The 22,378-nt window shown below is 23.7% G+C and overlaps 2 protein-coding genes across 4 annotated transcripts in view; one reads left to right on the forward strand and one right to left on the reverse strand.

The window, feature by feature from the left end:
* The window catches only part of LOC122511365, a 51,845-nt gene extending 41,571 nt beyond the window's left edge, over positions 1-10,274 (reverse strand). The window contains exons 1-2 of one of the 2 annotated variants that reach the window (XM_043626552.1): positions 10,146-10,274; positions 9,387-9,654 (exon numbers count right to left, since the gene is read on the reverse strand). The gene's annotated coding sequence lies outside the window, so the exon portion shown is untranslated. The remainder of the gene's footprint in view (positions 1-9,386; positions 9,655-10,145) is intronic. The other variant, XM_043626553.1, reaches the window with a different exon arrangement.
* Positions 10,275-10,365: 91 nt separating this feature from the next.
* On the forward strand, positions 10,366-21,243 carry LOC122511367 (serine/threonine-protein kinase fray2). 2 transcript variants are annotated; one of them, XM_043626554.1, is made up of 5 exons: positions 10,366-10,478; positions 12,879-12,962; positions 13,941-14,062; positions 17,457-18,111; positions 20,486-21,243. In XM_043626554.1, the coding sequence occupies exons 1-5, from the start codon at positions 10,416-10,418 to the stop codon at positions 20,783-20,785; spliced, it is 1,224 nt and encodes a 407-aa protein (XP_043482489.1). In that variant the 5' UTR covers positions 10,366-10,415; the 3' UTR covers positions 20,786-21,243. The 2 variants fall into 2 exon arrangements, with proteins under 2 accessions (XP_043482489.1, XP_043482490.1); XM_043626555.1 differs by having other exon boundaries at positions 10,394-10,478; positions 12,816-12,962.
* Positions 21,244-22,378: the final 1,135 nt, after the last annotated feature.

Below are 22,378 nucleotides of genomic sequence, written 5' to 3' on the forward strand. Positions count from 1 at the left end.
ATTATTCTTCCTGCGCATTAACTGATGAAGAGATAAAATTTTTTTGTACAGTTTCGAGCTAAAAAATTTAATGTCTATAGCCATTTGTATACGCATTTGATAGTCATTTATATATTTCTGCTTTCCAGTGCTCTTTGGGGAAATAAAAAGATAATTCCCGCTGGAATCGCCCTTTCTCTATATTTCTTACGCCCTTTTCAATGAATATACACGTAGATGCATTAAAGTTATACTACTCAGACATAAACACTCGTGGATTCTATAACGGAATCGCGAATACTCAAGAGTTTCCTGGCAAAAGTAAAAGAGAAGCAAATGTACACACAGGGCTGGACAAATCGCACCAACACTCAAAGAGGTCTCGGAAAGAAAAGGAAAAAAATTTACATTTTTTGTCTCGCTAATATTTAAAATCGATTTGCCATAAAAAAAATTCATAAGAAAAATTGAAATTTCTTCGAAATTTATAACATTTGTTAATTAATAACTAATATAATAATAATAATCAAAATAATAAAAATAACTAAAAAATAATAATAATGATGATGATAGTAACAAAAATAATAATAAAAATGAATAGGTAACTAATTCTAATTAGTAATTAATTAATCTAATTACTAATTTTTCAAAATATTGAAAGCTAAGAAAATTGTTCCTTCATTTGAGAGTTCAAAATTTTAGGGTGAAGAATTAATTACTATTTCGTACCACTAATTGATATTTTTTAATTAATTAAAAAATAATTACCATTTAGTAATAATTTTCTAAGGATTTATCAAATTGAGACAAAAAAAAACGTATCAAAATTGTTGTGAAGCAACGTTTTTTTTCTCAATTTGATAAATTCGTAGAAAAACTGTAAAAATAAAAAAAGGTAATTATTACTATTCATTTACAGTTTATTCTCTTTAACGAAACTATTTATTAGCAATATTAATAATAACAGTTCATTACGAATAACAGAGTCGCATGTATATTATTAAAAAAAAGTGCAGAAAAAATATTACTCCGAGAAGAAATTTAATGACAGATTTTTATACTGCACAAATGAAAAAATTACAGAGAGGATATAGATTTAAAAATCGCTCTATTTATAATTCTTTTCCGTCTATTGTTGTCGAGGCAATTATTATGTGTGTCTTTGAACCCCCTTTTTTTAATCGTCTTTAAACATTTGTATCAGTGCGGTAACCTCGAGTTTTTGTGAGCGAAATAATTTGAGTTTTTATTTTTTTATTTCTTTTCTTTTCTTTTTTTTTAAGTACCATAAGCAAAATGTGCTCACGTCATCTTCGTTCAACCGTTAAAACGTCCTCTCTCGCGCGTATACAATCTTTCTTTCTATTCGAGGGGAATCCACGCGTCTGGTTCTTTTGCAAAACCCTTCCGGCATTAAATGAAATTCATCCGATTCATATATATATATATAAATTTTATCCCCTCACCGTGTATATAAAGGAGGATGATGACAAATGTTCAGGAAGATATTTGAAACTTTTTATTTTTTGTACATAATTTCAAAATTTATTGTGTAATTATTTATTATTGCTCTAATTATTACTTTATTATTGTCATTATTTTTTACTAGTATTATTATTATTATTATTATTATTATGCAAATTACACAATTTTTTATTTTCAAATATAAATTTTAAATAAATTTCATAATCCAAATTTAAAAAATTCACTTATTAAGTACAAAATAAATTATTATTGTTTATTTTCAAAAATTTTAATATAATTCTTCGATAGAATTCAATTATTTTTAACTATATTTTAATAAAATTTCACGAAAGAATTCAATTATTTTCTAAAATTTTAATAAATTCTTCTAAATATTTTAAATGGTCAAATCTTTGCAAAAATTCAATTATTTTCCATAAAATTTCACTAAAGAATTCAATTATTTTCTAAAATTTTAATAAATCCTTCTAAATAATTCAATTATTCTTTACATACGTAAAATCTTTGCAAAAATTTAATTATTTTCAATAAAATTTCACGAAAGAATTCAATTATTTTTTAAATAGTAAAATCTTTGCAAAAATTCAATTATTCTCTAAAATTTTAATAAATCCTTCTAAATAATTCAATTATTTTTAAATAGTAAAATCTTTGCAAAAATTCAATTATTTTCCATAAAATTTCACTAAAGAATTCAATTATTTTCTAAAATTTTAATAAATTCTTCTAAATAATTCAATTATTTTTTAAAGATGTAAAATCTTTGCAAAAATTTAATTATTTTCAATAAAATTTCACAAAAAAATTCAATTATTTTTTAAATAGTAAAATCTTTGCAAAAATTCAATTATTTTCTAAAATTTTCATAAATTCTTCGAAACAATTCAATTATTTTTAATAATAATAAAATTGTTCGCAAGAATTCAATTATTTTCAAAACAATTTTAATTATTGAATTCCTCGTCAAAATTCCAATATTTTCAAATATTTACATAAAATTCATTTATTTCATAAAATTTTAATAAATTCTTCAGAACAATTCAATTATTTTCATAAATAATAAAATTCTTCTCGGGAATTCAATTATTTTTAATACAATAATTTTAATATAATTCTTCTTCAAAAAATTCAATTGTTTTCAAAATTTTCAATTAAAATTATTTTTAAGAAAACGCCATTATTTAAAAAAAAAATTCAAAGAAAATTCAATTCAATTATTTTCATAAATAAAAAATTCTTTAAAGGAATTCAATTATTCTCTTGAAATTTTTTGATAAGATTCTTTGCAAGAATTCAATGATTTTCAATACATTAATTTTAAAATTGAAAACATTTAAAAAGAAAATGTTTTTTAATAAGTTAGAGAACAAAAAATAATCAACAATTTACTCTTAATTTTTAATTCAATCAGTCAGTTTTTTGGAAATATTTATATCGACAATATTATTTTGTTCATTTGAATTTTTTATTAGTTCAAAATTTTTTGAGAATTTTATTCTTTGAACTTTTTTATTTCCTTTTTTGTTAGTATATTTCATGTTTAGACACATTCGTCTCTAAACATAATTAAAAATTTTTTAATGAGGTGAATCGTATGAATAATTTGAAAAATAATTACGATCGTTAAATTTTTTTTAAATTGCAGAGTGAAGGAAAAGAAAAAGAAGAAGAGGAAGAAGAAGAAGGAAAATAAGTAGAAGAATAGAAGTTTCAGACAAAGACGTAATAATAAAAGTAGGAAAAAAAGAATACATTTTCTAAATCGAAGTAAAAAATGGAAAAAATAAAGAATATATTTTCTAAATCGAAGTAGAAAATGGAAAAACAAAATAAAAAGGAATATATTTTCTAAATCAGAGGAAAAACTAGAAAAAAATAGAATATATTTTCTAAATCAGAGTAAAAACTGAAAAAAAGAATATATTTGCTAAATCAAAGTAGAAAATGGAAAAACAAAATAAAAAAGAATATATTTTCTAAATCAGAGGAAAAACTGAAAAAAAAGAATATATTTTCTAAATTCAAACTAAAAAATAGAGAAAGAATAACTGAAAGAAAAAAATTATTTGCAAAAATCGATAAAGAAATGGGTTTAAAAAAATGAAGTAAATATTAAAAAATTTGATGGAATCCATTAGTGAATCTAGTTTTACTATCACGTTAAAACTATAAAATTAATGTTCTATTCGAATTTTTATTGTAAGTATTTTCCCCATGGAAAACTATCGTTATATTTCTCGAGAAGAATCTTCAGATGTGAAATGCTTCAAGAATCTATTCATACTTATATCTTTAAGGATGTAGTGATGCAATATCCTTTTTCTCTTTTCTAGTCCTGCTTCTTCTCTCCCTTCACTATTTCTTTTTTTTACTCTTTTTCCCTTCACTATTTTTTTCTACTTCTCTTTCTCCTTCACTATTTTTTTCTTTTTTTCCTTCACTATTTTTTTTTCTTTTTTCTACTTCCTCTTCGCTTTATATATTTACCATTTTTTTTTCCAAAAAATCACACTCAATTCTAGTATTCCCATTAATATTTTTTTCATCTGCACTTTTACTGATAAATTCACTTCGAAAATTTGAGTTCAAGCGCATAAACGTTCCTAATCGAAATAAATAGAATAAGATATAAATGAAAATAAATATGAATTCAATAAATATAAATTTTTGTAAATAAATAACGAAATAAATAAATAATAAACGTGAATATAATAAATATTATAAAATAATAATTAATAATAATAATAATAATAATAATAATAATAATAATAATAATAATAACAAAACAGAAATTTACTTTTAAATAAAATAATAATATTTTAAAGTTGTAAAAATATTTAGTTGTTGAATTTAGTTACAGAATATTGAATAAAAAAAATAAAAAGAAAATAAAAAGAAAATAAAAATAAATAAAAATAAACTAATAAAATAGTAATAAAAATAAATACAATAAAGAAATACAGATTTTGATTTCTTTTATTGCAATTAAATTACTTTTTAGTTTTACTAATTTTTGTTTTTCATTTCGCAGATTAAAGAAAAGCGGAGGAATTCGAGGATTTTGAAAGATGTTTGTCTCGTCGTTTCTTTTTAAAATCGCACATTTCTCGAATCGACTTTATGATCGTCTGTACATGTGACGATTATCTACTGCGGCAAAGTGGTGATGCGTTTATATGGTGAGAGGTCTACGTACGCGAAAGGTACCGAGGGCAAGTGACCAGGAGAAAGAAAAAAAAAATCAAGACAAAGAATCAGGAGGTAGAGCAACTGCAAAAGAACCTGGGAAATGCTCACAGTGCTTAACATTTCTCAAACCGTCTCTTCCGTGTTTTTACAATGCTACTGCGTTTACATTTTGAAGAAAGCTTCACGTTTATATTTACACATTCATTTTATAAAGCGAATTTTCAATGATCGCGAGAAAAACGAGGAAAAATTTTCGAAAATTCCTCTCATTGCGAATTTCGAATTTTTGATAATTAAAATTCTCTATTTCAATTTGTTAAAAATTATTTTACTTTCTACAATTATTAGAAATAGAAACAGAAAAGTAGAAATAAAAATTTATCTTTTATTAGTTTTTCAGTAATTTTCATTGTTTTTACAATAAATTAGAAATAGAAATAGAAAAGTAGAAATAGAATTAGAAAAAGAAAAGTAGAAATAGAATTAGAAAAAGAAAAAGAAAAATAGAATTAAAAAAAAGTAGGAGAAATGGACAAATATGAATTACAAAACAAAATTATTTTTTACTTCCGGGATCATTAACAAAAAAAAAATAGTCGAAAGGACAAACTCTCTATCGGCAAAATACCGTGACATTTTCAATTAGAATTCGTCCCCATTTTCGAGGTCTACAATGGTATTCGACATTTGTATAGTTAGATAGAGTAGATAATAATAAAAGCGAACCAACATGTGCCCGCTATTCTACATATATATATAATGTACTCGCTTCGTTACTCCAGAAACTATATTATATCGTTCTACTTCGCCACATGCTCATAAACTTATTCTCATTATTTATGTACAAAAAACTTTATTAAAATTTCAATGAATTTATTTATTTAAATAAATAATTTCAATTTTTTTCTCAAGAACAATAATTTCACAGAGAGAAAATTTCTATGTTTTCAAAAAACGATTTAATAATACAAAATGTTTGATGTTAATGTTTTTTTACACACGTGTTATATACGCACACTTATCGTTGAACTCACGCGGAACATTATAAAAACTACAATTGTGCGCGAAAACTTTTTATTGCCGCAGAGAGAAAGAGAGCGAGTAGTGAATGTCGTTGACGGGCGACGAAGAACCCTTTGAATTGCACGGAGAAAAAAGAAAAGGGGTTTGTAAATTAAAATGCAGTTTGATGAAAATCTTGAAGCGAATACAAAAAACAAAAAAGATTTACCCACTCTGTCTCAAGTTTTCTTGGGATTATTTCCAGAAAAAAGGATTTTGCATTTTTATGGAGCTAATTAACGATTTGCTTGAAAATAGAAAAATCGTTTTGATAGAAAACAAGAAAGAAAAAAAAAGAAAGAAATATAAATACTTTTATTATTTTCAGAAATAAAAAAGATCATTATTTGTACAATTTTTACGATTTTTACTCGAAAATAGAAATTTTTTTGATCGAAGAAGAAAATAAAAGAAAGAAAGAAATATAAATACTTTTATTATACTATTTTCAGAAATAAAAAAGGTCGTTTGTACAATTTTTACTCGAAAATAGAAAAATCGTTTTTGATCGAAGAATTAAAAGAGAAAGAAATATAAAATATTGAATTTAATTACAGAAACAAAAGAGGTCATTTATAAACTTATCTCTCGTAATAAAATATTAAAATTACATTCGCAATGTTCGATAAAGCAAAAAGGAGTCGTTCTTCTTTAAAACTGAATTTATTATCAATAAGCAGAAATTTCAGAAAAAATAAGATCTTTATAATTATTAATTATAATAATAAAAATTGTCTCACTTAGAATAATTTTTTTTCATTGATTCACGAAGAGACAAAACAGGGAAAAATCACTCGAATTGATTCATTAATAGCAAAAAGAAGAAAAAAAATCACTTAAAAGGATTCGAAAACAGAAAGAAGAAAAAAATCACTAGAATTGATTTATACATCAAAAAAGACGAAAGAAATCACTCAAACAAATTAATAAACAGAAAAGGATAAAAAAAACCACTCGAATTGATTCAAAAACAAAAAATTCGAATAAAAAACATTCAAATAGATTCAGAAATAGAAAAATACGCAAAAAACACTCAAACAGATTCAGAAATAGAAAAAGACGAAAAAAATTATTCAAATAAAATTCATAAATTGAAAAAAATCACTCAAACGGTTTCATAAATAGCAAAAGACGAAAAAAATTATTCAAATAAAATTCGTAAATTGAAAAAATCGAAAAAAATCACTCAAACGGATTAATAAACAAAAAAAAACACTCGAATTGATTCAAAAACAAAAAAAGACGAAAAAAAATCACTCAAACAGATTCATAAATTGAAAAAGACGAAAAACACCTCGAATTGATTCAAAACCAGAAAAGGACGAAAAAATTATTCAAATAAAATTTATAAATTGAAAAAGACGAAAGAAATCACTCAAACGGATTAATAAACAGATAAAGACGAAAAAATCACTCAAATTGATTCAAAAACAGAAAAAAGACGAAAAAAAATAATTCAAGTAAAACTTATAAATTGTAAAAATCGAAGAGAATCATTCAAACGGATTAGTAAACAGAAAATGACGTAAAAATCACTCAAATGGATTAATAAACAAAAAAGACGAAAAAAATCACTCGAATTGATTCAAAAACAGAAAAGACGAAAAAAATCACTCTAACAGATTCAGAAATAGGAAAAGACGAAAAAAATCACTCGAATTGATTAATAAACAGAAAAAGACTAAAAAATAACTCGAATTGATTCAAAAATAGAAAAATACGCAAAAAACACTCAAACAGATTCAGAAATAGAAGAAGACGAAAAAAATTATTCAAATAAAACTCATAAATTGTAAAAATCGAAGAAAATCATTCAAACGGATTAGTAAACAGAAAATGACGTAAAAATCACTCAAATGGATTAATAAACAAAAAAGACGAAAAAAATCACTCGAATTGATTCAAAAACAGAAAAAGATGAAAAAAAATCACTCTAACAGATTCAGAAATAGAGAAAGAGAAAATAAATTATTCAAATAAAATTTATAAATTGAAAAAATCACTCATACGGATTCAAAAATAGAAAAAGACGAAAAAAATTATTCAAATAAAATACATAGGTAAATTGAAAAAATCGATAAATATTACTGAAACGGATTCAAAAATAGAAAAAGACGAAAAAAATTATTCAAATAAAATACATAGGTAAATTGAAAAAATCGATAAATATTACTGAAACGGATTCAAAAATAGAAAAAGACGAAAAAAATTATTCAAATAAAATACATAGGTAAATTGAAAAAATCGATAAATATTACTGAAACGGATTCAAAAATAGAAAAAGACGAAAAAAATTATTCAAATAAAATACATAGGTAAATTGAAAAAATCGATAAATATTACTGAAACGGTTTCATAAATAGAAAAAGGCGAAAAAAATCAGTCAAATGAATTCATAAATAGAAGAAAATCACTCAAACGGATTCAAAAATAGAAAAAGACGAAAAACAATTACTGAAGAGCTTAAAATAGTTTCGTAAATTGATAACAATTCGTGAGATTGCGATCATCGCACATTACTGACAATCAGTGTCCAGTGAATGGACCTGAGAACTTTTGAGACTAATCACACAATTCACAACCTCGATAAAACGATATATATATATATATTTAAATCGCTCCCTTAATAGTTATATTTACAAGTACGAATTCATTTGTTGAACAAGTTTCTCATTTAACGTTTCTCTTTGAAGTTCATTTCGACACAATCTATAGAATTCAATAAAACTACCCCTCGTGCAATATATACAACTGCCACCGTTTTTTTTTGGAGGGGTTCGTGCTTCCGGAATTTTCAACGCTGCCAGAGGACTCGTGCAAAAACCTTCGTCACCATCATAAGTATAATATAAGTTTGCGTGTCAAAGTCAATTCAAAAGGGAGAAAGAATTTTTTTTTTGAGGAAAAATGATAAAGAGATTCAGTGAATCGCTTTTTCCACTAGAATGTTTCGTGAAAAGAAAGCATTACGAATAAATATGTGCGCTGAAAGAAAAGAAAAAAGAAATAAATAGCATTGCGACTGTATTGAATTTGAATTTTAAATTCGAAATAAGAAAGTCGTACATTTTCTATCTTCTTTTATTTTTTTTAATATTGAAAATAGGATTTTTTTACCGTTCTTTCCTTTTTCTATATTTTATTTTCAAATTGACGAATAATTTTCCAAAAATTGTTTTTAAACAGAAATAACAATAAAGTAAATAAAATAAATAAGAATGATAAACAGAAAGAATTCTTTTCATTCAAAAAATGAATTTCTTTTCAATTTTTTTAATAGTTTCGTAAGTATTTATTTTTTATTACTTTTATTTTTCTTTCAACGATAAAAATCTGACAGTTCGAAATAAATGTTTTGCGTTCACTAAACGCAATTTCGTCAACATTTTGTCTTTTGAAAACTCAAAAGAATTCGAAAAGCAAATTCAAAAGAATTAATAATAAATTAATTCAAAATTAAGTAAACGTCGTGTACTTAATTTTTGGTAAAATACGTATCAGCGAATAAAAACAAGAAAATAGTTGAAATTAAATATTGTTAGCTAAAGATAATCATGACAAAAAAATAAATGTCAAAAAGAAATAAAACTAAAAACAATATGCGGTCAAATTAAATAAGGAAGTAGGTAATAAAAATTATATCTCATGTTGAAAATAATTGTGTGACTTACTTGGATATTGAAAAAGACGAATATAATATGAAAATAATCCAGACAAATTGATTTGCACTGTTTTTGAATAATTTAATGTCCTTCATGCACTAATTGTCAAAATGCAATGGCAAAAAGCAGGCAAAAGTTTGGAAACACGCACTTGATGATAAACACTATAAAGGCAGCAAGAAACGATGTTTACTGTAGCAAATCTACCGCAAGACTGTTGCGTCCCGGCTTTTACTCGTGAAGTCGTGAGCTTGTCGTCCTCCTCTGCATTGCTTCTCTGCAAAAGTCGATGACAATTTAAGAAAAATTGTATTTTAAAAAAAAAACATTTTTTCAAAACACAAAAATTGTAATATATTTTCGCGAAATTCAATTTTGCTTTTTTGTACGTAAAAAGTAAATATAAATAAATAAGTTAGTAAAGTAAATTAAGTAAATAAATAGCGGTAATAATTATCATGTCACAAATTATTAACTAATTGTTGTTAAAAAAAGGAAACATTAATCAAAAATTAATTTGGAAATGATAAATATTGACTTAAGTACGATAGTACTCAAGTCAATATTTATCATTTCCAAATTAATTTTCACCGACTTACGAATAATTTAAGTAAACACGTCTATAATTTATACCCAGAAATAGTTAATTGCTTAATCATATTTTAATTTCTAACTCTTTTAATCTTTTAATTAAATAAAGAAAACGTTGACATTTTTCTTTTATTTTTAGGTTATGTTCGTCAACAACAATAAACAAACGAAACTAACCTCATTTCTCCTTCCCTTTACTGAAGAACCAGGAGAATCTGGCGAAATACTTATATTTTTATTAAACCAAGTAGAAAAAATAAAATATACACTTTTATTTTTCGGGAAAACACGGTTTTTTCTCTTTTCAAATTTAAATGTACAAGTTACGATATTCGATAGAAGAGAATCGATAGTGCGCGCACGGGCCACGCGCATAAACTGCACTGCGCATGTCCGCAACATTTTATTTCATTTCCTGTTCCTTTTGTGGATTTACTATACGCCATTATGGATTCGTTAGTAAATTATGCTAGTGACGGTGAAAACAGTAATAATTCTGTCGATGGAAAGGTAAGAACAAGATAAATTTTGTTTTTCTAATCCAAAAAAAAACAATAAATTAGTAGAACAAAAAAACTTTAAAGAACAAAAGTATTTTACGAACATGTCGAGTTGAAAATAAGTGTCAAACAGTAAGTAATTTATATTGGCAAGGGATTTTAATTAGTATTCTTTACTTTTAGTTTTATGTTTAATTGGTTTAATACATAAAAATCGATCGTTTATGTTAAATATAAAATTCTCAAAGTGTGTCAAATACAGGGTTTTATTGATTTAACAAATTTTGTTTTCTATTTACATTATGTCACGAATAGTAAATATAGACAATATTGTGTATGTGAAAGAAAAGTGTCCCTGATAGAGAAGGAATCTCACTGACATTAAATTATTCAGGCTTCACAGTCTGTCCCCTATTTCCCTAAAAGTCCCCTTTTTTAATTTTGGCCCCTAAACGTACCCTATTTTCAAAATTTCCCCTATTTTTTTCTTTTATCTTTTAATGATGAATTCACACCAAATTTAGCTTCGTAAACTATGAAACTGACACTAATTCTAATACAAAACCTTCAAAAATTTTTTTTATGTCTGACAAGAATGAATTTTTTAATATTATTTCATTATTACAAAAGTTTTAATGCAATTATCTTGATAAATAACAAAATTCTTCACAGAAATTCAATAATTTTTAGGAATTTTTAATAAAATTCTTTACAAAATTCAATTATTTTCATAAGTTACAATATTCATCCCAAAAACTCAATTACTTTCAAAAGTTTTTTCCAATTCAATAATTTTCAATATTTACTATTTTCATAAAATTTATCAACAGATTTAATTATAGAAAAAATTTGTTGATACAATTCTGCGAAAAAATTCAATTATTTTCATAAATAATAAAATTTCATTTACGAATTCAATCATTTTCATCGCAGAATTTCAAATACTTTTAATACAATTTTAAATAAATTCCTTGAAAAATGAAATTATTATTAAAACTTGAGGAAAGAATTCAATTTTAAGAAACATTCAATTATTCAAATAAAACAATAAAATTCGTTGCAATAATTCAAATATTTTCATAAATAACATTTAATTCGTCGCAGAAAATCAATTATTTTCAAAAATTTTCAAGTAATTTTGCAGAAGAATTCAATTCGCTTGATAAACAACAAAATCACATAAATTCTTCCCATAAAATCAATTATTCTAAGGAATTTTGATAAAATTCTTTTCCAAAATTCAATTATTTTGATAAATATCAAAAATTCATCACAAGAATTCAATTCTTTTGTAAAAGTAATTAAATACTTTACAGAAATTAAATTATTTTCAAAATTTTTTTTAAAATCTTCTCAGAAATTCAATTATTTTAAAAAAATTTAATAAAATTCTTCTCAGAAATTCAATTATTTTTCAAAATTTTGATAAAATTTGATGCAAAAATTCAATTACTTTCATAAATAATTAAATTTTTACAGGAATTCAATTATGTTGAAAAGTTTTAATAAAATTCGTTTTAAAAATTCAATTATTTTCATAAATAATAAAACTTTTAAAGGAATTCAATTATTTAAAAAGTTTTTATCAAAATATTCTTAAGAATTCAATTATTTTTACAAATTATAAAAATCTCAAAAATTAAATTACATAGTTTTAAAAATTTTATTATAATTCCTCTTAGAAATTCAATTATTTTTAAAAATTTTAATAAAATTCTATGTGAAAATTCAATTATTTTCATAATTCTTCCCATAAAATAAATTATTCTAAGGAATTTTAATAAAATTCTTTTCCGAAATTCAATTATTTTGATAAATATCAATACCTATTCATCAGAAGAATTCATTTCTTTTGAAAAGTAATTAAATACTTTGCAGAAATTAAATTATTTTCAAAAATTTTTTTTAAATTCTCGTTAAGAATTAAATTATCTTTATAAATAGACAGGGAAATTCTTCTCAAGAATTAAATTATTGTCAAAATTTTTTTTTAAATTCTTCTCAAGAAGTCAATTATTTTCAAAAATATTAATAAAATTCTTCTCATCAATTCAATTGTTTTCAAAAATTATTATTTAAATTCTTCTCAGGAATTCAATTATTTTTAAAAAATTTAATAAAATGCTTCAAAAAGTTTTCAATTATTTTCAAAAATTGTTATAAAATTTTTTAATATAATAATTTTCATTAAAATTAAATTAAAGTCCCCTATATTTTTTAATTTTCAGTCCCCTATTTCCCTTAAAATACTTTTTAGGGGCACTGTGAAGCCTGAAAATTGTATAAATTTTAATTGAACTCGACTATTTAAAAATATTTATTATGCAGAAAACATTTTTCTATTTAGATAGTCTAATTTTGGTAAAGGAGATCAAATTACTGATTGGAGAGTATTTATTCTGTTTTCAAGATGTTTGCTGAAGAAAGTGGCAGTCTAACGAACAGAAGGGCCAGTGATGCTAATTACGATCCAGTACAAATGGACATGAGTGAGGTATAACGAGTATACAAATTTTCTTTCTTTACTTAATTTTAAGAAAAAAAAAAAATTGGACCTTGACCAAGTCAATAATTAGGATTTTTCCTCTACCCATTTCGGCATTTATTAGGGTTGCAATTTTTTTTCTCCTTTTTACTAAATAAAAGAATAGAAAAAAAGATAGACTAAACAAAAATTTTGACTAAATTGTCAATTTGAAGAAAAATGTTGAAATTCGAAAGAAGGGAAAATTTTTCTTACAATTGGACAAAAATTTTTATAAGCAAAACTCGACTTTAGTAAATGATTGAAAAGAAAAGTGGCCTTTTAAATAATGACGAATGACATAACTGACAGGCATTATTATAAAAAAAATTTAAACTATAAGTAAAATGGGATTAGTGCCATTTCGTGAGAAAATATTAACACGTAGCTCTGTTGGTAATACATGATAATACATCTACGCACCTCGGCAAGGTCAATGCTGTGCGAGGGTCTTTCAAGACTACCCCCCAAGTCCTAACCTGAAGACTGAGGTGAGTAGAGGATTTTCCTGGAAAAAGGTAACACTAACACGAAAAAAAAACCGCTCTAAGCCTTCAAAATAAACAAAAAATTTTCCTCAATTCTGAGCCAAATTGACAAGAGACCCTTAATTTGGATTCTTTTTTCACAAAATTTAGCCAGGGTGAACTTTAAAAAATTATTCCTAACACAAAAAAAAATACAAAAACACTTTGCATGTACCTCGTAATGAATGTTTTTTACTTTTTTTTTTCTTAAAATATTCAAATTAACAATTTTTATACATAACAGGAAAATTAATAAACGGGAACTCATTAACAATTTCATTTTTACTTGACAATATCAAGTACTCAAAATAGAGAAAAAAAACAAAACAAAAAGAAAATTAAGTTCAGTTGAAAAGAGAAACAAAAAATTTGTGACATGAAAAAGATTTTTCACTAAAAATAATTTCTTTTCATTCTCTAGGAAAGCAACAATAATAATACATCGGACGATTCAAGTAGCGAGCGTGGAAATAATTCTCCACCAAATAGACGAGATTCAAACATACCAAAAAGAGATTCGCCCGCAAGATCTCCACCACTGAGGTATTATAAAATTATTGTCAATTTTTAAATTGTCAGGGTGGCCACATGTCAGTAAAGTCAGGGAAATTAGAAAATTGACACTTATTTTCAAAAATTATTGCGAATTTTTCAACTTTTCTTAAAAATATGTGGACGTCCACATGAAAAGGGCCCATTTTGGCACTATTGGAGTTATCTATATGGGCGTATTCCTGGCAAAATTAGGAAAATTTTGAGTGGTCTTAGAACCTTTTTGGTTAAAAATTCGCTAAGTTACGGAATTTCAAAGTTTAGAACGCCAAAAACCTCATTTCGAGAAAAACGGAATTAAAGATTGCGATACCAACTAATTGTTGTATCTCTGGTTCTTCTTGGAAGTTATTCAGATAAGAATTGTTTCCAGTTCAGGGCACCTTGAAGACAAAAAACCAACAGGTTTTAAATTTTTAAAACCACCCCCTCCCCTTAATTAATTAATTAATTTAAAAACCGACAATATGTGCCCTTTTCTAAAAAGGACAGTTTTTCTATTAAAAAACAATTTTTTACAAGATTAATGATTGGGTGCAATTTTATTCTGTCATTTGAAGAAAAGTAATCGAAATTAAACTTATTTAAAATTTTTTGACAGTCTCTATTATAAAAAAATTGACGCAATATTAAAATTTTCATTTCGACAATTACGAAAAAAAGATTCTAACATCAATATCTCTGGTTCTTCTGGAAAGTTATTCAGATAAGAATTGTTTACATTCCAGGGTACCTAAAAGATGAAAAACCAATAAGTTTTTAATTTTTAAAACCTTCCCCCCTCTTAATTTTGAAAAATTTCGTACTTAAGTACGAGAAACCGACAATATGGGCCCTTTTCTAAAAAGGACAGTTTTTCTATTAAAAAACCATTTTTTTACAGGATTAATGATTAGGTACAATTTTATTGTGTCATTTGAAGAAAAAGAATAGATATTAAACTTATTTAAAAATTTATGGCAGTCTCTATTATGAAAAAATTGACGAAATATCCAAATTTTCATTTCGATAATTACGAAAAAAAGACTCTAACATCAATATCTCTCGTTCTTCTGGGAAGTTATTCAGATAAGAATTGTTTACAGTCCAGGACACCTTAAAGATGAAAAATCAAGAGGTTTTAAATTTTTCCACACCTCCATTTTTAAAATACGGATTACTTTTGCAAATGACCGACAAAATGGGCCCTTTTCATTTTTCTAAAGAACCAATGAAATCAAACAGTTAAATTATCGATAAATTAATGAAAACCGCATGATTCGACTTGTCAAACCATGTGGATTGATAATAAAAAATAAAAAAAAAATTAAGATTTTGCTCCAAAATTACTAAATTGCGATTATCTCGAAAACTAGAACCGACAATATGGGCCCTTTTCATGTGGACGTCCACATATATATTCCAAACAAAATACCAAATTTTCTTTTATAAAATGCAACTTATTTCGATTTTTATAGTGCGATTCAAAAATTATTTTTGAATCATTTTTTAAAAATAATTAAAATTTTCAAATTCTATCTATAATACAGGGTGTCTACTAACTGGGAAACAGCCGGAAATTTTTTCACCAAATTAAAAAATGTTTTATTATTTTAATTAATAGATTTACTAAATTTTTTTGAATATTATTTTAAAAAAGAATTCTTCACAAGAATTCAATTATTTTTATAAATTTCCATAAAATTCTAAAAAAACAAGTCAATTATTTTCAAAAGTAATAAAATTCTTCGCAGAAATTCAATTATATTTAAAAAATTTTTTAAATTCTCAAAATTTTAATTATCTTTATAAATAATTAAATTGTTTTCCACAATTCAATTATTTTCAAAAATTTAAAGAAAATCGTCAAAAGAATTTAATTATTCATAAAAACTGTAATAAAAATTTTTGGAAGGCATTTGTAGATTTATTTATGTTCGAAATCAAATAAATTTAAATTTGATGGGAAAAATAAACCGTGAAAAATTATGACAAAGCCGGGAAAAAACCGGGAAATTGCTTCTAATTTTTTAAAATTCAATATTTTCAATTACTTATTTCCGAAAATTAAAAATTATACAAAAAATAGTAACATTCAAATTTTTTATAATTATTTTTAATATTTTGGAAAAAAATTCATGTTCAAAATTTCTAAATAAAATTCTTAAAAAAATTAATTATTTTTTTTCAATTATACAAAAATTCTTTTAAGGGTTTCATTATTATAATATTTTTTGAAAATTTTCTACTTTAATAAGTTATGAAAAAAAACATGGAAAGTTACAATTATTATAAAAAATTGAGTTTTTGTATTTAAATAATTGAATTCTAGAAAAACTTTTGGAAAATTATTTTAAAATAAGAAGAAATTATTAAAATTTTAGAATATAATTGAATTTTTTTTTTTTGAGAATTTTATGTAAATATTAGAAAACAATTAAATTCTTTCGAGGAAATCTATTAAAATTCGTGAGAAGAATTTTATTATTTACAAAAACAATTTAATTCTTGCGAAGAATTTTACTATTTTTAAAAATAATTCATTTCAGGATGAGTTACAATTGTAATTTTTAGAAATTATTAAAATTCATAAATTTTACTCATTTTTCGTAAACTTTCATATTTTCCTGTAAAAAGGAATTTTGTCAGGGAAAATAATTTTAATATCAGTAAATTGTCAGGAAAATTGATAAACTGAAACTTGTGACCACTCTGATTGTCAAATTTCAATTTTCATTAGAATTAGAAAAAAAAAAATTGTGACTCGCTGCAAAACATCCGGAGAAAAAGTACAAAATCATTTCAATAGTTATGTTTGTATTTTTTACCTTAATTAATATTTTTTGTGTTTAATTTACCACTAAAATAGATTTTTATTCACTATTCTCATTCTAATAAAAAAACTTGAACCTCATTTCTTTATATTCAGTGTTGACGTATTTTTATTCAAAAAATTACAAACATAATCTAAAATTTTTTGCGTTTCTTCGGAGCGCGTCACAAATTTTCAAATTCAACGGTTTTTAGAATAATTATATGTGGCGAACTTAATTCATTTAATCTCCGAAGTATTTTTCTTAATTCTTACACTTGTCTTTAGAGGATTAAGAAAATTCTTCCAATTTTAGAAAGGAAAAAAACGATTCAAGTTCGAGAAAAATATTTCAATATATTTCAAAATAATAATACAATACAAATAATAATAAAAGCTATAATAATGATAGTAATAATAAGAATAATAATAATAGAAATAGTAATAATAATAGAAATAGTAATAATAATTGGGAACAGATTTTTTCCCAAGGAAATGAATTAAGTTCAAAAGCAAAAAGTATTCTCGCTCTCGAGCTGAATAATAACACAAAATCTGTGTGGTATACCCCTGCAGAACATAATCCTTTTACAGGCACTCAGAAAGCGAGAAAAATACTCAAGAAGATTCAAAACGAGGCGATCGTTATGGAAAAGGTAAACAATCAACAGAAAGAAGTCGCAAATCCTCCCACGACGAGAGAAGACGCGATTATAAAGACAGTAAAGATTATAGAAAATCCCGTGACGATGATCGAAGATCGCGCGACAACGATAGACGAAGGGACAAAGATAGAGTGTCATCGAGTCGAGACGAACGCGACAGAAGTCATCGTGACGATCGAAGGGATAGAGATCGTGATCGTGACCGTGATCATGGAAGAGAAAAACGAAGGGACAGAGATCGTGAACGTGATCATCGTCGTCGTTCAAGGGATGATCGCTCCAAGGATCGACATCGCGACGAAAAATCCACTTCTCATCACAAGGAGAGTGAACGAACAAGATCGAGATCAAGATCGAGGGAGAGAAATCAGTCGAATTACAATAGATCGATGAGCTATCGAGAGGAGAAGAATAGAAGTAAATTGGCTCAATTGGAGAAATTAGGTATTGAATTAAAAACACCTGAGAATGAATCGGGTGTTATTAATCCACAGGAGCAACATTTTTACAATCCACTCACAACAGCAACGCAAGGGAAATATGCCGAACAAATTCAAAAGAGGAAATTACTCTGGGCTCATAAGGTAAGAAATTTTGCTTTCATCTATATTAATAATCGTTGTATTCCGGTAATCTGTTCGCATTTTAAAGTTAGTTGTTGATTGCTTTTTTGTTACCTAACTTTTTTGAAAAAAATTTCCTTTTAAATATTTTCGATTTTCAATTTAATGTATTGAAAATAATTGAATTCTTGCAAAGTATCTTATCAAAAAATTTCAAGAGAATAATTAAATTCCTTCGAAGAATTTTTTTTATTTATGAAAATAATTAAATTCTCGCGAAGAATTTTGTTAAAATTTTTTAAAATTCTAATTAAAAATTCTTTTGAAGCATTACTTTTAATTTTCTTAAACTAATGGAGTTTTTTTTAATAATTTTAATTGAAAATTTTGAAAGCAATTGAATTTTATTAAAATTGTATTCAAAATAATTGAATTCCTGAGAAGAATTTTATTATTTATAAAAATAATTTAATTCTTGGGAAGAATTTTACTATTTTTAAAAATAATTTAATTGTTCCGAAGAATTTATTAAAATTTTAGGAAATAAATGAATTTTACGTAAATATTTGAAAATAATTAAATTCTTTCGAGGAAATCTATTAAAATTGTTTTGAAAAGAATTGAATTTCTGCAAAATATTTTACTATTTATAATAATAATTGAATTATTGAGAAGAATTTTACTATATTTATAAAAATAATTGAAATGTTTAGAAGAAATTATTAAAATTTTAGAAAATAATTGAATTGTTTTGGAGAATTTTATTTGAAAATAATTAAATTCTTTCGAGAAATTCAATTAAAGTTGTTTCAAAAATAATTGAACTTCTGTAAAGAATTTTATTATTTTTTTTAAATAATTGAATTGGTCAGAAGAATTTTATTATTTTCTTTAAATAATTGAATTCGTCAGAAGAATTTTATTATTTTTTTTAAAATAATTGAATTCAACAGAAGAATTTTATTATTTTTGGGAAATAATTGAATTCTTTCAATTTTTTGACGAATATATTTATAAATTGCATCGAAAGTAATTTAATTTTCATATAAAATTTTTTAATAATATTTTCAGAATAATTGAAATATTTTTAGAGAATTTTAAATTTTTGTTGAAATTACCTAAGTTTTATGGAAATTTTTTAAAAGATTTAAATTCTTTCATGTAATTTTATTTAATTTGTATTAAAGTTAATTTAATTCCTGCAAAAAGTTTTAGGAAATAATTGAATTTTATGGAAATATTTAAAAATATTTCATTTCTTTCGAGGAATTCAATTAAAATTGTTTCGAAAATAATTGAATTCCTGCAAAGGATTTTGCTATTTATAAAAATAATTGAAATGTTTCAAAGAAATTATTAAAATTTTAGAAAATAATTGAATTGTTTTGGAGAATTTTATGGAAATATTTGAAAATAATTAATTTCTTTCGAGAAATTCAATTAAAATTGTTCTAAAAATAATTGAATTTCTGTAAAGAATTTTATTAAAATGAAGTATTTTTAAAATAATTGAATTCATCAGAAGAATTTGATTATTTTTTAAAAATAATTAAATTCTTCAGAAGAATTTTATTATTTTTTCTAAATAATTGAATTCTTTTAATTTTTTTGACGAATATATTTATAAATTGCATTGAAAGTAATTTAATTTTCATATAAAATTTTTTAAAAATATTTTGTGAATAATTGAATTATTTTTAGAGAATTTAAAATTTTTCTTGAAATTAAGTTTTATGGAAATTTTTGAAAATATTTATTTAAATTGTATTAAAGTTAATTTAATTCCTGCAAAAAATTTTAGTATTTTATGAAAAGAATTGATTTGTTTCGAAGAATTTATTAAAATTTTAGGTAATAATTGAATTTTATGGAAATATTTAAAAATATTTCAATTCTTTCGAGGAATTCAATTTTTGAAAATAATTGAATTCCTGCAAAAAAGTTTACTATTTATAAAAATAATTGAATTATTGCGAAGAATTTTACCATATACCTATAAAAATAATTTAATTGTTTCGAATGATTTATTAAGATTTTGGAAAATAATTGAATTTATTCGAAATATATTAAAATTTTTTTAAAAAATTAATTTCTTCCGAGTAATTCAATTAAATTTTTTTTGAAAATAATTGAAATCCTGCAAAGAGCTTTACTATTTATAAAAATAATTGAATTGTTTTGAATGATTTATTAAGATTTTGGAAAATAGTTGATTTTTTTCGAAATACAATTAAAATTTTTTTTAAAAAATTGATTTCTTTCGTGTAATTAAATTAAATTTTTTTTTTTGAAAATAATTGAAATCCTGCAAAGAGTTTTACTATTAATAAAAATAATTGAATTGTTTTGAAGGATTTATTAAAATTAATAATTTTGTGCATTTTTCTCGCTTCAGAAACCGGATGAAAGTAAAACTTCAACGACAACGACAACAACATCGAACACTTGGGTGGGTACAACATTCACGCACGATCAAGATGGAAAAGTGACGGCGAAATTCAAACGACTAATGGGCATCAAAGGCGATTCGCCCGCGAATACAAATACAGAAGGTTCAAAACCCGATATCCTTAAAAAACAGGAAGAAATGTTCACCAATATGGAACAACAATACGAAGTAGCTCGTGCTACAACACACACGCAACGTGGCGTTGGACTTGGTTATGCAACAGGAGGCTATCAATTTCCGCGATAAAATTTATTCCCTCCTTTAGAGAATGCATTTTCACTACTATATTTAGAAATTATTCGCCAAGTTGTATAAAAAAAGAAGGAATATTTTTTTTTTGTTTGAATGCTGTGTGTGAGCGGAATGATTGTTATTATCATTTAAGTTAAACTCTAGAACAATAATCGAATTTCAAATTTAATTTTTCATTTTATTTGTCTTTTCGGCAATTTTTGGCGCAAGTTTCACTATGTACAGAGACGCGTTAAATGAAAAAGTAATTGATTATAAACACAGTTGATTATTCGTATTCAAAGTGATATTTCATCGTATTATTACCAGTTACAAAGAGAGTGATAAGTATTTTCTTTAAAAAAAAAGTCTCATTGTCCTCAGATTTCAAATTTTGAATTGAGAAAAAAGAAAAATGAGGAAGCCAGATGATAGGCATTATTATTGTAATTTAACAAAGGCTTTCAATAAAAATTTGGAAATATTCAACATAATTTTCTTGTTTCTTTTAGTTCTCGGCAATTTTTAATTATTTGCAAATCAATATATTCTCAAATATTAAACAATCTATATTAATAATCGTTGTAGGTATTCCGGTAATCTGTTTGTAGTTCGAAGTTAGTTACTGTTTTCTTTTTTGTCTTCTAACTTTTTAAATGTTTAAAATTTTTAATTTAATGTACTGAAAATCATTGAATTCTTGTAAAGTATTTATAAAAAAATTTAAAAATAATTGAATTTTATAAAGAATTCAATTATTTTCAATAGTATTGAATTCTTTCGAGAAAATATAATTAAAATTGTATTGAAAATAATTTAATTATTGGCAAGATTTTTATTTTTATTCTTTAAAATAATTGAATTGTTTTTAAGAATATATTTCAATATTCTTGAACATAGTTGAGTTTTTTAAAATAATTTTTACTGAAATATTTTAAAGTAATTGAATTTTATGAAGAATTCAATTACTTTCAATAATTGTAATAAAATTCTTTGCTAAAAGTCAATTTATAAATAATAAAAATCTTCGTAAAAAATTAAATTATTTTTATATAAATAATAAAATTCTTATTAGGCTTACACTTATTTTTAATACAATTTTAATTGATTTCTTCGAAAATTTCAATTATTTTTTAGAATCTTGGAAAAATTCTCCGAGAAAATTCAATTATTCTAAAAAATAATTTAATTTTTCACAGTTCATTTATTTAAAAAAATTTTCTAAAAATTCAATTATTTGTAGAAATAACAAATTTTTTCACAGGGATTCAATTATTTAAAAACGTTTTAATACAATTCAATTCTTTTTTTTTATGAATATTCATTAAATTTCTTATAAATAATTAATTTTTTAAAAGTAATTTTAATTGAAAAGTTTGAAAATAATTGAAATTTACAAAAAATTTTATTAAAAACATTTTAAGAACAATTGAATTATTTAGAAATTTTTTATTACAATTTTTAAAAATAATTGAATGAGAAATTTTATTAAAAATGTTGAAAATAATTCGATTTTTTTAAAAAAGAATTTCATCAAAATTGTTGAAAATAATTTAATTTATATTAAAATTGTTAAAAATAATCGAATTTAATTAATATTTTTAAAAA

The sequence above is a fragment of the Leptopilina heterotoma genome, unplaced genomic scaffold (assembly GCF_015476425.1).
Source record: "Leptopilina heterotoma isolate Lh14 unplaced genomic scaffold, ASM1547642v1 Lhet_81, whole genome shotgun sequence".
In the NCBI taxonomy this organism is placed as follows: domain Eukaryota; kingdom Metazoa; phylum Arthropoda; class Insecta; order Hymenoptera; family Figitidae; genus Leptopilina; species Leptopilina heterotoma.

Excerpts from the sequence above, each read along its gene's own strand:
- LOC122511367 (XM_043626554.1), top strand. The coding sequence starts at position 10,416 with ATGGATTCGTTAGTAAATTATGCTAGTGACGGTGAAAACAGTAATAAT. Across the intron at positions 14,063-17,456 it reads GCAAGATCTCCACCACTGAG|GCACTCAGAAAGCGAGAAAA; the intron begins GTATTATAAAAT and ends ATCCTTTTACAG. Across the intron at positions 18,112-20,485 it reads AATTACTCTGGGCTCATAAG|AAACCGGATGAAAGTAAAAC; the intron begins GTAAGAAATTTT and ends TTCTCGCTTCAG.